Source organism: Anser cygnoides, chromosome 5 (assembly GCF_040182565.1).
Source record: "Anser cygnoides isolate HZ-2024a breed goose chromosome 5, Taihu_goose_T2T_genome, whole genome shotgun sequence".
Lineage (NCBI taxonomy): Eukaryota > Metazoa > Chordata > Aves > Anseriformes > Anatidae > Anser > Anser cygnoides.
In genome coordinates, this window is record NC_089877.1 from 45,256,090 (window position 1) to 45,273,607 (window position 17,518).

The window sequence follows — 17,518 nt, forward strand, 5'->3', positions numbered from 1 at the left end:
ACAAACATTAGATAAGTGTTTCACAAATTTTCAGTTGTTTGATGCATACTAGTAGCTGGAAATGTGGAGGAGGTAGTAAAGTCTTCTGGCAAGCTAGCTGTCTGTGAATCATCAGCTAGTGCTCTTAGTACTACAGGGGTACACAGAACTAAATTTTAAGAATCTGTTCTTTATCATTTACTAAGATTTTGATCAAAGATATCCAGAAATAATTACAGGATATTAAAAGAAATATAACATATGAGGCAGAGTGAGTAATATAAAGTTAGTGGGCACAGATTCTTAAAAGGTATAAAGACTTCCTTGTCATTCATAATGCTAACTTCAAATTTCAGAAGCTTTGCAGACTAAAAATCTTTACATGTAGTTTACATTAACTTTTTTTTGTACACTAACAGTATTCATTAAGCCTTTCAAGAAAACATTACCAAAATTAATTCACAGTCTCCATGGACAAAAAATATTGTTCAAATTTATAGCTGAAAAAAATCTGAATGCAAAGAGAAGTGATTTAATCAAGGTTTCAGAGCAAATTAGTGTCAGAGTAGGAAAAAAAATAGGAATTTAACTTATAGATTTCCCCACTTTAATCAAAACTTGCATGACATTGAAAAAGTAAAAAACACTACAGTAGCATTAATAGTTCTAACTAATTTCTGTATTTCTAAGGTTATAATTTGACAGAATATAAAATTTAAATCTAAAATGAAGGCTTTGCAGTACATTAGAAACATTCTAATAAACAAGACAATTTGTTGTCAAACAATTTTAACTTTTATGATAAATTGAGAAAATGCATGCTATAGCACATATATTTTTATCTTATCACACTAGAAGCATACTATATTCTGTGAAAGAATTCACAGATGCACCCTCCCTCGATGAAAGGTCAATATTTTTAAGTGGAAGAAACAGGACTCCTCTTTAAAATTACACTTACATGCATATATATTCACACTACATTAAAAAAAATCTTTGGTGATGACCATTGTATATTAATATTCCTGGGTAAACTAAGAAATAACTTATGATATCTAAAAAAATTAGTCTCTTGTAATAAAGATTTATACTGAGATTTCTACTTTCTCTAACAGAAAACCAGGATTATTTTGGTTTATCAAAATCTGGCAAAAATGTTCAATATTTGCAACTTGTAGAACATGTTATACTATCTTCACAATACCAAAAGGAGCTTTCTGCCTAGAGAATCTACGGGCTGTGTTAGGAGGAGCGTTGCCAGCAGGTCAAAGGATGGGATGGAATGGGAATCATTTAGGTTGGAGAAGACCTTCAAAATCAGCAAGTTCAACCATCAACCTGACCTACTCAGTCCCACCACTAAACAATGTCCTTTAGTGCCATGTTCACATACCTCTTAAATAAAGGAGGCGATCCTTCCCCTATACTCACGGCTCTTGAGACACACCTGCAGTGCTGGGTCCAGTTCTGGGCTTCCCAGAACAAAAGAGACATGGACATACTGGAGAGTCCAATGAAGAGCAACTAACATTGTTTAAAGTACTGAACCATCTCTCTTATTAGGAAAGGCTGAGAGAACTGGGATTGTTCAGCCTGGAGAAGAGAAGGCTCAGGAGGGATCTCATCAATGTGTATAAATACCTGATGGGAGGATGTAAAGAAGACAAAATCAGGCTCTCTTCAGTGGTGCTCAGTGACAGGACAAGAGGCAATGGGCATAAACTGAAACACTGGGGGTTTCATCTGGACATCAAGAAATGCTTTCTCACTGCAGACACTGCACTGATGCTGCAGACAGCAGCAAGGAAGAAAAGGTGAGTGCCAGGAGAAAAAAAACACCTGGCTATGAGTGCTATCAGGCAGCAAAAGTTACTTGATGGGAGTGAGCAGAAGAAGGAATTGGGGAACCTTGGGAACGTTCTCTACCCTCAGAAAAAGGAAGTGACACACTGGCTTACTGATGAAAGGAAAGGAAAGGGAGAGGCAGGCAGGATGGAGTATCTCAGAGTGCTGCTCCTCTCCCAGGCATTTGTATAAGATCAAAGAGCTGCTGTATTCTGGGAGGACCAGAAGGCCTTTGATGTAATGGTAGTCTTGGCAAGACACTACAGAAGCAAACCGAGAACAGAAGAAAGTATTAACCCTTAGATTTAAAATGTCCTAAACATTCATGCATGCAAAGTGTGACAACCATGAAATAGTCACAAGAGCAAATTGCATGGTGTGCTTATTGATTGAAGGCGCATTGAGAGAGAGAGAGAGAGAGAGAGAGAGAGAGAGAACAAAAAAGAAAGAGAGCCCTAACATGAAGAGCGTCAGGCAGTCCATAATCTCTGTGTGAGATGCAGTGGGGACAGCCAGCCTTCCTGTTCTTCTTTTAAAATGGGTGATAAATCAGAAAACTGATGCAACACTGAGCCTGCTACTACAGTAGAAGAATCTGGTAGCTTTCACATTGCTGAGTGTGTCCAGACAAATTTTTTTTACTGATGTTCAAAACCTTATCTTCATGAATATAAAACACAAGTTAAACCAAAACACAAAAATGTTCATACTGGAAAGGAAATTTATATTAAAAAAACAGTATTGCAGAATACTTAGAAAATTATTGGAGTTATCCTAAATTTATGACTTTAACAAAAAGCTGAATAATGTCCAGAAAAGTCTAATCCAAATAGTTTATGCAAGTGGTATCCTCAGTTCTGGGTTCTCTACCAAAAATGCAAGCTGTCTTACTGACCAAAGAATACATAATGCATATGTTCACTGGAATAACTGGTTGATTTCAAATTCAATTTCCCAGTATTTTTAGTACTACTAAGGCAGAGGAATCTGATTTGCAGTTTATTCTCACAAAGACTCTGATGTAGAAACCCACCGAAGTCAAAAGCACCACACAGTAGCAGTGTGTTAATTATGAGGAGTAGATACACTTCCCATTGCAGCTACATCTGAGAACACAATACAGACTTTTTTTTCCAGGAAAATCATATAGCTTTATATGTAAATAACATAGGACTAAATTCTATACGTAAGAACGAAGCTACACCCAGGAAGATACACTTTACTAAACTACACTTTACCTGTAGAGAAATCATACTCATTCTTGCAAAATACCAGACTACATAACTGATTACTAAAGTAATCAGGAAAATTACTCATTAATAGCTATGTAATATTTAAATCCAATGAATTGAACAGTATTCAAAAAATCCAAACAAAACACAAGTGATTTGCCTGGCATAATAAAGGAACTTTACAGCAAAAGTAAAATCAGTGCCTTGGGAGCATTCAACAGCCTTAGGGACAATCATACCTTTCTTGCCTGAAGTCTCAGTGTTTAACATTACACATCTTCCTATGTCAGCAATAATGAAAGGTTTGACTTCAAGTTCTAGGATTTAGTATTAAAAACCTGCACTCAGATGTTACCTCTCAGTTTGCAATATGAAAATGATATTTTACTGATAATAATCCTCTACCTCTTCTATATGAACAATAACTTGAAACAAACAAAAATATCAGGAAGATTTAGAACTAAATGGAGGAGATTAAAAGTATAAAAAAAAAGAAAGACTTCAGAAAAAAATAGAAACAAACATCATCACCAAACACACATTGAATTTGCATGAAATTTTGCTATTTGCAAGCAATTACCCTCTGCCTGTGCCAAAACTGGGCTTTAGGAGCAGAAAGTACACGGCATTTGCAGGCAGCTTGACTCATGATTCGTGAGAAATGGATGGCAGTGGATACATGACTGACTAGTTGTCATGTAAGCAAACCATGATTAAGAGATGCTTCTGAACAGAACTAATGTCCTGGCAACAATTTACATTCACACAGCACTATGCAAAGTGCCAAGCCTCTGACTTTGAGCATTAATTCCCTATTCCTACAAGGCAGGAGTTCCAACACTGCACTCTGATTTACAAAGGGCCTTTTATGTGTGAATACAAGTTGTTTGTTTGTTTGTTTTTTGTTTTGTTTTGTTTTTTTTTTAACATATTCAATACATTTTAAATATATTTTTGAAATCTGAAGCAGTTTTCAAAGACAACAGTTATCAAGGAGGATGAAATAATTAGCACTAGCAAATTTTAGAAGTCTATATTTGCAGACTTACACTGTCTCATTACTGGTTTCTTTACATGAAATTTTCTGAGTTTCCAATAAAAAGAAATTATAGTTCTTACAGATACTATTGTATGATGTCTTATTGGAGTTGCCTATAGAAGAAAAAAAAAGCAGACCCATCCTAGCTAGTCCGCCTGGTAGACTTACTAGCTGGAGTCATGCGGATAATTGATCCAGCTGCATTCATGGCACGTACATACATTAAGGTTTTTGTCCTTCAAACTTATTATCTGAAAATGGTATTCCTCCATGCTTTTGGTTCCAGTGCTAATGTGGGCAGATAACTGATTCTGTCTGCACATCCAGAGAAATGCACACACAAGTCACTGGAGTGATTATATCTAACACATATACCTCAACTATTTGGCAAATAGTTTAATTTCTCAACTATGTTGAAGAAAAGCATCCTCAGTATGGCTCAAATCTACCAAATTTCTCTTCCTAGGGATGTGGACTGAACTGTACAGAAAAATACAACCTTACATTTCATTTGATATAGCTGGTGTTCATACAGTAGTGAAAATACTGTAGTGAAAACCTCCACAGGAAGGTGCAGTATAAAACTACCATGTGTCTTCATCTTCTTAAAATGACAGTTAAAAACCCAGATGGCACCTTTTTTTAAAAAAAAAAAAAAAAAGTACATAAAAATCACATTTTTGATCATCAGTAATCTCACTGTGATTGGTTTGAAAAAGAATTTAAGAAACTTACCATTTCTAAGGACATAATCCGCTCCTACAAATAAAGTACAAGTCGTGGTTAGAAAGTAAAGAATATAAATGCAACATAAGGTGAACAAGCATGAAATGTTTCATTTTGTTTTTTTTTTTTTGCAGTTTGTATGATGTGTAATGATTTTGTTAAAATGTCACTTAAAAGGAACTGCTGTACCTGATTGGACCTCTGACCCACTTATCAAACTAACTCACTTTGAAATTTGCTCTGAACTAAAAGAAACATCCTAGAAACCAAGAATTTAAAAATATATTTATTCCAATATATATTTTTTTCAAATAGTACTGTTAGATCTTCAATATTGTTGATTTTACTCATGTATCCCAAAGTTTGCTTTCCCTTTTTGATGATCTGTGGCTGTAAATCTAGCATACTTTGGAGTTTATGTCATGTTAGCATCTGTTTTAATTTTCTTTTAGGCATTTATTTAGAAAACTAAAATATAAATTCCATAGCATTATTCTGTTATCCAGAAATAGCTCTGAAGAACAACTAACGTCATCTCATTATTAATAAAACAATGGCTAACGTCAGACAGAAATAAAATGCAAGTAAAATAAACTTGTGTCAGTTTTAATTCAGTACAAAATACAGGAAACATAGAACTTGTATATATTTTAACATTCAGTTTTCCATTTTAAATTATCTTTATGAAAAATACGGAACTAGTAAAATCAAGATAATGTACTCCAGCACTATGTCCTGACTGGACATAGTATTTTAAGGAATTTGAGAAAACGTATATTTAAGTGTTTAGCTGAGCCCACCTGACCATTCAGACAAGAATTCACAAGAATTCTTACTTTGATCACATATTATCTTTTTGAATGTGTGGGATAGAATAGGTTTGTTTGTTTGTTTGTTTTCTCCTCCTTTCTGGTTAGATTAAGCTAAGAATCCTTACACTTTTTCCTGTTCTTTTCCTCCCTAACAGTTAAAAATGATTGTAATAATCTGGATTTATTCTAGCAACATCCAAAGACAAAATCCTGAACTGGCTTCACTAATTTGGAAACATTTTCTTAGACCAATGGAAGAAATTGGGAGCCAGAAGCAGATCCTGTTTGCAAGAATGTGAAAGTAATTTTCTTTTTTTAAGCCTAGGTGAAAATGAGCTACAAAGACTCTTCAGGAGTTATTACTGTCTCAGAAAACTGTAAAAGAATGGTCATGTTCACTAAATGAACAGGTGTGTAAAACCAACATTTACATATTGTGTATTTACTTATTTGTGTAAAACCAGCATCACTTGGAGTACTGAAAAGCTAACTTTTATTCATGTAATCTTTTGAAGAAAACACACAGTTCACCCTAGTGAAATGTTTAAAGTTCATTCATTGAATGATCTCTGGGGTACGAATGATTTTAGTTTTCAGCATCAGCTTACAGAAGTTTTGCCTTTGATTACAACAATAAACCATGGGCAGAAAGAGTGAGAAAACATACTGTAGGAAAAACAACTGTAGTAAGTAAGGATGAAAAATATAAAGTAGTATCTGGAAAAGACTGATTAGTTTTGAAGATGTGCTAAAAATAACAAGCAAGGCTGTTCAGGAAAATATGTATGAGGAAATATATAAAGGGAAAACAGCAATGCACACACAAACAAGTTTGATGGAAATCTAGTACACTATTAAATACAACTGTTTAAAAAAATGCTGACATTTTGCCAGTAAAATGTGGATGACTTATAGTGGATCACTAAACTGGCTGATACTGGAACTACATGGACACTGACATTAGTGTGTCACTAATTCCAAAGTAGATGAAAATGGTTTGCAGTTGTTTTCACAGAGAACATACATGCAGTTGAATATTCCTATTATCATGCACAGTATACTATTTTCATTAAAGCCATCTTTTGTACCATGAAACAGTTTTCGCAAAAAGAAAGGTGAAAACATTCAGAGGCTTTTTCTTCCAATGAGGTAAGAAAAGAAGTGAGGTTATATTCTTGGAGCAGCCACGGAAAAGCACATAGAAAATGTTCCAGACTCCTCACAAGCTAAATATTATATGATTATGTATATGACTGCACATGTAACAACAGAGTAAGCATATATGTAATGAGAACATAGATACTGTCTAGAATATATCTAAGAGTTTGTGTTACAACTATATAAACTTTCATAAATTTGTGTATAACATAGAGATTCTGGGCAAAAAAAAAATGAAAGAAATTGAAGATGCAAAACCAAGAGTACAGTGATGTCACCCAAAGCATCAGTCTCCTAGCTCCTAAAAAGCCCTGTATCAAAGACCAGCATATAGGTTCCATCTCCACCACATAGTATAAGAAAACAGTCAGGTAAACGCAGTCCAACTTATTACCTAAGCAGAGGAAGACATGAAAACTATGTGCCCAACATTTCCTTGAACAATCTTCATAAAATTGCTCTTTTCTCTCTGTTAGCTGATGGCATTGCAGAGGCAATGATTTTACTCATCTATATCTGAATGAGGAATACCGGTTATTTTCTGAATCTTTGTTTGGGTAACTGTAAACACATCACTTCCTAAAAGGGAAATTTCCACTGGGGGCAAAATAAAATCTATTTAGTTAGAACCTATTAAGCCTCATTCAAATTATTTTTAAAAAAGGTGATGTTTGCCTCCCCTCAAAAAATGAGCAAATGAAAAATACAATAAAACACACATCCCTAGCTCTGGGGAATGCTCTTGCTACTTGATGAGAAAGAACCTCAAAGTATCCCCACAGTCACCATTTCTCCACGGCAATACATGGATTTCTGATAGATTTCCTTTCTTCTCTAGCTTTTCTAAAACTATGATTGGCATTCATGGCTCAAGTGTCAAGAAGTAACTCCCTCAGCCATGATAACCTGGCTGCTTTCAATCGTCTGCCAGCAGTCTAAAACATAGGCTTTCTGCCCACCTGTTTCCTGAACGTGCTTTATACATACATTCTATTTAGATGCAAAGAAAATGCATCAAGGATTGACTTAATACACACAATTCTCTGTACATATACAATGTTTATTAAAACAGGACCCCAGGAACTGTAGACAAACTGTTTACAACAATCAATATCACCTGTTGTCCATTGAATCAAGGACTTACTGAGCAGGCCCTAACACCCAAGAAATCCTATTTAAGGCCTTATGGACAAAGAGTATTATTTTATACGCTAGTGGTCATTAATGAGAAATAATTAAGTTATAGCAATCTACTTCAATGAAAGCATTCATACATCAGCAATCCATACATGTGCTTTGCTGAACTGGGGCTCAGAAGTAACAAATGCTCCATGTCAACTGGTTAAAAAGGGTGAGAGTTTCGGTTCTATGAAATGTCACAGTCAAAAAAACTCTCACCTTCCTCTTACTTCCTATGCTTTATATATTGAGATGCAACAGCATGGGGATGTTCAGTTGCAACTACATGAGCTGTTTTTTACACCTATTTTCTAGCAAAGTTTTATATATTCAGCCACTGAAAGATTAGAATAAAACATTACAATAACAGAGCAAGAACAGAGCATCCCAGACTGGGACCATTTTGAAACATATGGACCATAGTGGACAATTATTATCTAGAAAAGTAATTGATGTTCTTGCTGAGTACTTCAACTGTGAAAGCACATGCATCTGAAGAAGTAAAAAAAAAAAAAAACAAAAAAAAAACAAACAGCTATCAAGCACTTGAATACAAATACAGCAGTCAGAGCAGTACAAGTCACATGCTTACACAGAACAGTCAGTTAGGGAAGGGCATAGAGTAATTCAATCAGGAACTGGTCAGACCTTCAGAAATACACACAAGTACATACACACACACATATATATATGCACACAAGACACTAATTTGACACTACTTTTCTCCTGCATAATATTCCTCATTCAGTCAGAAGGAACATCATTAGAACAATTTGTCAACTATAGTGCTTCACAGGAAAGCAGATACTGAATTTCTTCACATGAAAGGAGATCTTTTTACATTGATGTAACTAGATATGCACCTGTGTAAACTGCTTGCGCAGACAAACTCTCAGCCTTGTTGAACTTGAGCTGCCAGAAAGCTAGGCCAAGATTTTTGTTTGAACAGGAAACAGCTGGATCGGTGTGTTGTGTAATTTTTGGGTCTTGCAACTTGTCTCTTCTTACTGGATCAAACTGTTTCTACACTAACTGTTTGATACTTCTAGCCCTCAAAATGCATTATATTTACTATATGAGCAGAGTCAGCATACCTTCAAACAAAATTCTTATGGTCAAAAATAAAGATAAACAAAATTACTTTTTTGACCTGACAGCTTTAGGGTCATCAATTGCCTCATAAATGTTCTGCTTCCACTACAGTTACAAAATCCTGTTCCACTGATACATTGTTCTTGTTGTATCTATGCTTTTTTATATTCATGTTGGGCATTACTTGCTGCGATTTTTTGTTAAAAATTTCTTTTTTTCACTCTGTATTCTGAAGAATACATGCACTACCATCATAACTTCCCAAACCTCACTGTTTAGATATTCCAGCTTGGTTTTGCGTTCCTAGCCATTTTCATTTCAAAGGAGCACGTTTTCTTTGACTGTAATGCTTAAATATTATTCCAGAGCTGAGTCTAGGGTAACTCTCACTTTCTAAGCACAAATGTAAAGAGCTTAACACAAGCAGCTTTACTGCTAGATGCCATACAGTGAGGATTTACTTATGTTGTATCAAGTCCTAGCATATATCAGCTGGTCCTTTCTTCCTCAGGATGGTGATAATGGTAATGACATTTAACATTTCAGAAATTTGAAGCACTTACTTCAAATCTTTTTCATTTTTTTCCCAAGGTACAGAAGAAAGCAACATACTCCAGAAAATCTATCACAACCAATGAAGTAGAATTTAAAGCATCTCTGCAGTTCTGAACTCAGATTTACACCACCTCTATTCCCATACAGTGAAGCCAGCAGTAAGACATACAACAACAACTTCAGTATATACTGTGACTAGAAAGAAGCATTCTTTTCACTAAAGAACTAGATTTATTGACTCATTGGAGAATGCTAACTACTTTAATCTTCTCTAATGTGCAACTTAATCAAAGGGCAGAAACTCAACAGTGAGTCTTACTAGCTATCAAGTCTGTATTTGGCTGCATATATTTCCAAAGCTGAATTCAAGACACAAGCAAGTTCAGAAATTTGTAATGCTCTAATACAATTTAATAATTTCAAGTATTAACAAATTAATAACAAAAAGTGTAGCTAGTTAATAATACAGAAAGTATACCTGGAGAGCTCCCATTTCTTCCTCTCTTCTGAGAGTCTTCTCTAATAGCTCTGTAAAATGAAAAATGGAACGAGTAAATTCACCTTCTTGCCTTGCAGCCTCACAGAAAAAATACTGTGTAAAATAGTCTGAGGTTTTTTATTTTACAGCTTACACAGCATTCCTTTTGACATAATTAAACTAATTGCTGAAATGTGTAAGTGATACAATTGTTTCCAAGCACAGGCTCTTGAGGACATTAAGTCAGAAGACAACGGTTTGATTCAGTAATTACAGGACAAACCTCCTTATGCTTAAATCAATATTTAAGTGTGGTTTTAGATTTGAATGAAAGAAAGAAGCAGAGATTCACTCTGAAAATTGACTAAAACAGCAATACATCATCAAAGCAATGCAATTATTTATCAACATTTACTCTAGACTGCTTTTTCGTCAACAAAGTTAAATCCTCTGGGGAAAACAGTGTGAACAATCTTGATTATTGTCAAGATTATCAATATATCCTCTCACTAAAATGGAGTAAAACAATTGTGATGACAGAAATAGCCAGTTCACTGCAACAAAGATTAGAAGAGTTTTTGCATTTTTAGTAGTCTTTATACCATAAAATCCCACTAATTTATATTCATAGCAAATATATAGATAGGCACATACATATCAGTTCATGTTAGAAATTAATTTCTGAGTTCTGTGGAATATGTCACATGAACTCCTTTCCTATTTTGTTTCATTCACATACTTTTATGATTACCATTATGTTTCTGATCAAGTGCATTGTATTTAGAATTCTGGGAATCCTTAAAGTTAAAACCCAATGGAGAGCAGAAAAAAAAAAAAAACCACCAACCTGCTGCAGGCTTATTACTACTTTAACTATCAGAAAGTTTCTTAAAATCTTTGCATGAAATGAACACTGCTGTAACTAAGCCAGTGACTGAATCAAGATGTGCTGCAGTTTCCTAGCAATTAGGAGAGTTATGAGATTACAACATTGCCTTAACTAGCCTCAGAGGACTGAATTCTGACTGTTAATTCCTTCAGCATCCAAAGACACAATACAGCTAACTGAAAGTACCTGTGTACACCTAAGAAATAATGATTGAAAATTAATACACATAGTTCAGTTATCAAAGATAAACTCAAATGATGTACAATAAATACTACTTAAAATATTCTACCAACAAATATTTGCCTTCTTCAAATTTTCTTCTTTTTTTTCCTTCTTCTGTTTTACTTCTCTTCTCTTTACTTTTCGTTCTCCTTTCTCATTATGATATCTCCTCTTGATTTCCCTAACCTGTTACGTTTATTCCTGTATTTCATCACCCATTTCTGATTACATGCAGGTTACCTGAGACTTGTTTTTGGACACTAGTCCTTTCAAAGGAATATAGATAACATACATAAAATTTTAATTATTTCATTCACAAGCAGACATATTGACTTGCTGTTCTTCCTTCCTAGTTTCTACACAGTTTTTTCAATTCCTTTCTTTAATAAAATAACTGTTTCTTCACTTTCTTTTGGCATGTTCATATGTTTCTGTATTATCCTTTTGTATGCTTTTCAGTACAATGATTCAACTGCCATGTAAATTACTGTAGCCAAATGTGCTGCCATCACCATTAAGTTACTACGAGATTTGGGTTTGGAAAGTGGCTGCCTTGTATGTTTTCCTTGGGTATACTCCAGTATTGTAATTGACTTGGTAAAAGTTAGTATTGTAGTACTAAATTTAAAAAAAAGGAAATGAGGAGGGAGGACTAAATCTACGAGACAGGGATGGGAAATGGAAGATTCTTCCCTGCATTCCATCTGATCAAAAAAAAGATTTCTATACTCAGCATTGCTTTATTTTAATTATAATGCAACACTTGACTTTCCATTGTACTGATATTACTGTTCTAAGTGAAAAGGATGTTACTACAAGGTTCTTTTCAAAGGAGTTTTATAAATGTAATGCAAACTGATCTGATTTCTGCTCTAGATTTGAAAGTTCTGTATCTGAAAGTAGCGATCTCAAGAATTCATTTTCTTTACTGTACCACTGCCTAAATTGGCTGCCCTGCAGGATGCTTCACAAAACTTTGCCCCAGAAGAGTAGGTAGTTATTAAAGTGATGTTATTTAAATGATAACATATTCATACTTTACGGACTTGCCCTCTATGACCATATATTTAAGAATCAAATTCTGTACCAAAACTGATGATTCTGCTTAACATTTCATCTAAGAAAGCAAAGCTGAAGCAAAAGAAAAAAAAAAAGAAAAAAGAAATTAAAGCAATACATATGAAACAGCTTTACAAAAAAGTCCACTAAAAATGCAGCACATCGCATCATTCTTTTAAACATGGCTATTCATCATGACAGAATATCTTTGCCTACTTGATCTAAAAAGCTCTGTTGATTTATTTTACAATCGATAAAACATATCCTGTATTTAAATTCCTATACAAACATATTTTAAATGTTCAGTGCCAAAAAATAACATTACAGTAAAATATAGAGAATGTATCATGTCTGCAATATAACAAAGACGGTCACTGGCCCTAGTGAAGGCTCCTTCCATTCATCCAGTGAACATTCTCTTGAGTTCCTCTAACAATACCTTTCTTCTTAAAGGAAGTTGCACTGTGCCATGAGTTTCTGCGTCTAACAACAATCCCGCTATGACCATCTTTTAAGGTCTAATGCAACCCCAGGATTCTTGGTTTTTTGTAAGCAATATATCTTCATTTTCATGGAGCACAGAACACATCGATTTATAGATTGTCTAGAAGAATCAGCAATAATGAAAAAGCATTACAAAGGCAGCTTCAGTCATCAATGGTTCTTCTCAAAATATGTCTCATACATGGAAAAAGACAAGAGAAATTACTTTTATAAATAAAGGTATTAATCAAAATATTTCTCTTTTTTATTTTTAGCTCAGTAAGAAGCATATAATCCTATAATGAGCAATAAGCTAAAACCATTCAAAAAATCAAATATGTTTCAGTTGTTTTAGTAACACTTAAAATCAAGAGCTAATTCAGGATATTGTGTGGAAAATTAGGGATCATACTTTGTGTAGTTTTACCAAAAAAAATATTAAAAATGGTTAAACAACAAACCATCTAAGGTTTATATCACATTTAGCTTATGAACACCAGTAAGCACAGCTGAATTCCTTGATGTTATACCACAGCATTTTAGATTTGTCTGATCAAAATTCCAGGAAATACACAGGTTACAATTTAAAACATTCCATCATAACTTTAAATAAATGACCAAAAAAAAATATGCAGAACTAATTCTAAAATGTTAAAAAGTAGCTCAACTCCGTTATATCTATGCTGGGAGCAACAAGCTGGGAAACAAGACATTGACTCTGCACAAACTGGAGCAACTTCCTAAAAATTTGAATTAAAAATCAGAGATTTGTTTCAGAAAGGAGACTGAACTGCCTTCATTCTTTATTAAGTAGTAGGAACTGGTTTTAAACACTGCATGACCTCCCATTTTAAGAAACTAAAGACAGTGAATAACTACATTCTGCTTCATATTCTCTGTGAAGATTAAAGTGTCAGAGAAAAGTCAACAAATCAGATAAACACCAGATTTGTACATATACCACAACACATTATAATTTGGTATCTTTAAATTCCTAACTTGTCCTAGCAAAGGCAAATGCCCAAATACAGATGTGTACACAGAATTAGTTCTTACAGTCACAGGTATCTAGTTGTAGAGTCCAAGGACTCTAAAACATATAAAATTTATGAAAAAAATAAAAATAAAATAAAACAAAAGTTGACATTTGCACTTCAATTCAGTTCCCCATACACAGCTAAGATACCATAAACTACGCAAGTTATCTACATGCTGAAAGCGGATTAGATGCAGGACTCTCACCCCTCTTAAACAGCTACAGATTACACAGGAAACTGTACGTCAACCCACACAACACTAAACATCTGTCTGTGGGCCACTGGGGTTGGCAGAATAGCTGCCTAAGCTCCGCTGACTATGACTAGGTCTCGACTGACTGTAACAGGAATTCAGCCAACTAGTTTAATGTAGCCACCTGCAAATAGATGTCAATTTCAAAATGAGTCCCACCACTAACTTCCCTGAGTGAAATTTATCTCTAATGTAATACTAATAGGAATTAGTATTAATGAGAATACATTGGAATCAGTATATTGGCAATATACTAATACTCGTTTGGTTTTCTGTTAGTTCTTCCACCTGTAAAATGGAAAGTATGTAATTAGCTACCTTACGCCTAGTAATGAAACTATATTTGGAAGTTATTTATTTTTCAAAGAAAACAGTAAGCATTATTAGCAAACCGCAGATTTAAAAGAACACAACTGCACGTTTAAATGAAACAGACTTCAACATTAGTTGGGGTCAGTCAATAAGGAAGGCTGCTATGCAGGCTCTGCATAACCATGTTGTGGCACTCAAAGAAAGGGCAATCTCAATACTTCTGCCATGTGGTGGTAAAACAAGAAATCCAGGCTATTGCCAGAGAATAACAGCAGTTTGGAGAAAAGCATCAACATATTTATCTCATCATGCTAAAACCTGTTCTTCTCCAAGACACAAGTCAGGAATTTCAGTTATACATTAGTAAAATTATTTTTGATTTCCCCAGGTTTGCAATCTTGGAAATTTGTATTTTATGTTATACAAGCATACAGGCAAGCTCTTGAGAAATCACTTAATTAGGTATGCTGATAATTTCATCCTTAAATTTACTTTGATCGAAAATTGCTGTGGATTTATTTCAAGTCTTCCATATCATTTTGACTTCAAATATACATGCTATGGCTTTCAATCATCATATGGATATATTGCCCAGAAAGCCACTGAACAGATACTGCAGCATTCTTGTAGATGCACAAGGCAGCCAAGCAGGTTTCCATAAAGTGTGAGGGAATTTTCAAACAGCTGAACAAACCAGTTTCTCCCAGACATAAATTACTTATCTCGCATATGCCTGCAGAGCAAAGCTGAATCATATATTATGCTACTTACAAATTCTTTCCTTCACACAATGACTCTGACATTAAGGCCCTGTTTTGGGGGGATGAATTAAGCTGTTTCTAAATGAATCATTTTAAGCTAAACGTTTCACAATGCATACGCTCATGGCTATTCCAAACAGAAGAACTGCTGTTTTGCACTGTATCTATGTTGGTATGGTTTTGGTGAATGGCTTCACAATATCCTGACACAGGTCCAGAAACACTGGATACTGGAAGATGATTCAGTGAGTCTGGACCTTTGCACAGTTGTGCTGGACACTACAAATAACCTGAGCATTATATACAACCGAGACAAAAAACAGTATTGGGACCTGCTTTGAACAACTAATTGAAATTGTGCTTGCCATCCATGTAAACCATTAAGAGAATTTCTATATATTTTATCTTAGAAGAGCTCTAGAGAAATAGGTATTTCTTAGAAACTTAATTTTTACTAGTGTAGAACAAGACCGATAAATTATCAATACAAGAACATTTCTAATAATCCCAAGCAAGATATTTTTCAAAATGTGAAATTATAATTTGGACATAAAATACTGAATATTTCTATCCTGCCACTTTCATCCTTACCATATGCATAGGTTTAGAACACAATATGCAGAAAATAGTATAAATATGAAAATAAAAGGATAACTGAATGAAAATCACTTACTAGATTGTCTAGATTCTCTGCATCCCCTGACTACAGGCTGTGCAGTCTTCAGATCATAAATTACTTTAGCATGCCTGCAGTACATATTACAGTAATAATAAATTTTAAAATATATTCCTTAAACTGCAAATGAATTTACAACAGATTTCCAACTGCACACTGTTCATGAACATAAAGATTTTTTACTATACTAATCCCCTTTTATTAATGAACTTTCTTCTTTTAAGCACTAAAAATTTATAAAAACATTGAAATGATGAACAAAAAAACACAGTGAAATATTTTTCAACTAGTCAAAGAAAATAAAGCAGGGAAAAACCTCAAAAAAGTATTTTCAAGTTATTTCCTTTGGAATTATATTCAGATGGTCAATGTTTGTCATAGCCAAACTCAATGGTCACCGTGGGTTTTTTTTGTTTGCTTTTTATTTGTAGCTCTGCTAAACTTAAAAATTCTCAAATGATTTTTAATACTCATTACAGCTTACTCGTTCATTAGCAACTTTTTATATTTGCATTGAGCATCTTACACAATCTTTAAAGATTGCAATTTGGTTACTATCACTGCAATCACTGCAGTGCTCATCACCAACAAGAGTAAATCAGCTGTTTATCTGAATCTAAATCAATAGTTTCCTTATCAACATGTAGAAAGACCTCCAACCTCAAAGGAGTACCATTTTTTAAAACGGAATTTGTTTTTGCTGAATTCTTTGCCTCAACAAACTCTTAAACTCTAGCAATATATTAGCTGCTGTAGTCTTTAGTAACATAATATCTGGAAAGGAATATAGTTTACACAAACTTTTTTGTTGTTTTAAACAAATTCAGTTTTGTGAAACCTTTTTGGTATACACTTATTTTCACTATGGAACTTGAAAACAGATTCTTAAATCTACAGTGGTGTGTTTGTTCACATAAACCTGAAGTAGCACCCATGATCATAACATAAAAAAGAAAAAAAAAGGCATCTGAAGCTGAGAGAGAAGTTTAGTGTTCAGATTCCCCACGAAAGAGACTTATTGCTATGCAGAAAATTGTACGCGCTGTGCTTTCTTTCCACTCCCTGAGGCTTTGAAAAATATTTCCCTATCTTCACAGAGCTGATGTGAGACTTAAAGTGCACTGAAATCCATGCAAAAGATATCATTATCACTGTAAAAGGTGATAACAGCGCAATCATTTTGTCTTAGCAATTGCCTAACTTATCAGCCGAGGAAGATGTTAAACTACATTGACTGTAGTTATTTTGAACCATATTCATTCTAAAATGAGAGCTAGTGCAGAAGGAGCAAGAGGGAGGGCTGTGAACAGGAATATACATATATATTATGTGTGTCCATCTTAAAGAATAGCTATAGGTAAGCAAATTTTGCATGACTTTTCTGTACCAACAGACAAGCTGCAGAGGATTCCAAGCAGCACCTGAGGGACCTTAGTTAAATAATGACTGAAGAAAAACTTCACAAAGAAAGCATCACTTCCTAGATACTTCTCTATGCTTGAGGAAGAAACTCTTGAAATATGTTCACATTTTTCCACGGACATGGAAAAATCAGAGGGCTAACCCAGAAGTGAAAAATAAAAAGGTTGCCTTATTCTCAAAGACCATTATGAAAACACGATCAAGGTTTAGAATAATGGGGGTCTCCATGCATCAGTGGTCTCAAAGTGGGGCGCACACACCTCAGGTGGGCGTACCATTGACAAATACAAAATATTTTAAGTGTTTACT

The 17,518-nt window shown here is 34.4% G+C and overlaps 1 protein-coding gene across 12 annotated transcripts in view; it reads right to left on the reverse strand.

Annotated features, from left to right (window-relative positions):
• CEP128 (centrosomal protein 128) overlaps positions 1–17,518 on the reverse strand; it is a 122,090-nt gene that overhangs the window by 22,630 nt on the left and 81,942 nt on the right. For 8 of the 12 annotated variants that reach the window (XM_048059734.2, XM_066998164.1, XM_048059730.2 and 5 more), the window contains 2 exons: positions 10,096–10,145; positions 4,831–4,854 (listed from right to left, as the gene is read on the reverse strand). In XM_048059734.2, the coding sequence (XP_047915691.1) occupies positions 4,831–4,854; positions 10,096–10,145 (74 nt within the window). Of the gene's footprint in view, positions 1–4,599; positions 4,732–4,830; positions 4,855–10,095; positions 10,146–17,518 lie in introns of all 12 variants that reach the window. The other 4 variants (XR_010831910.1, XM_066998165.1, XM_066998163.1 and 1 more) reach the window with 2 other exon arrangements.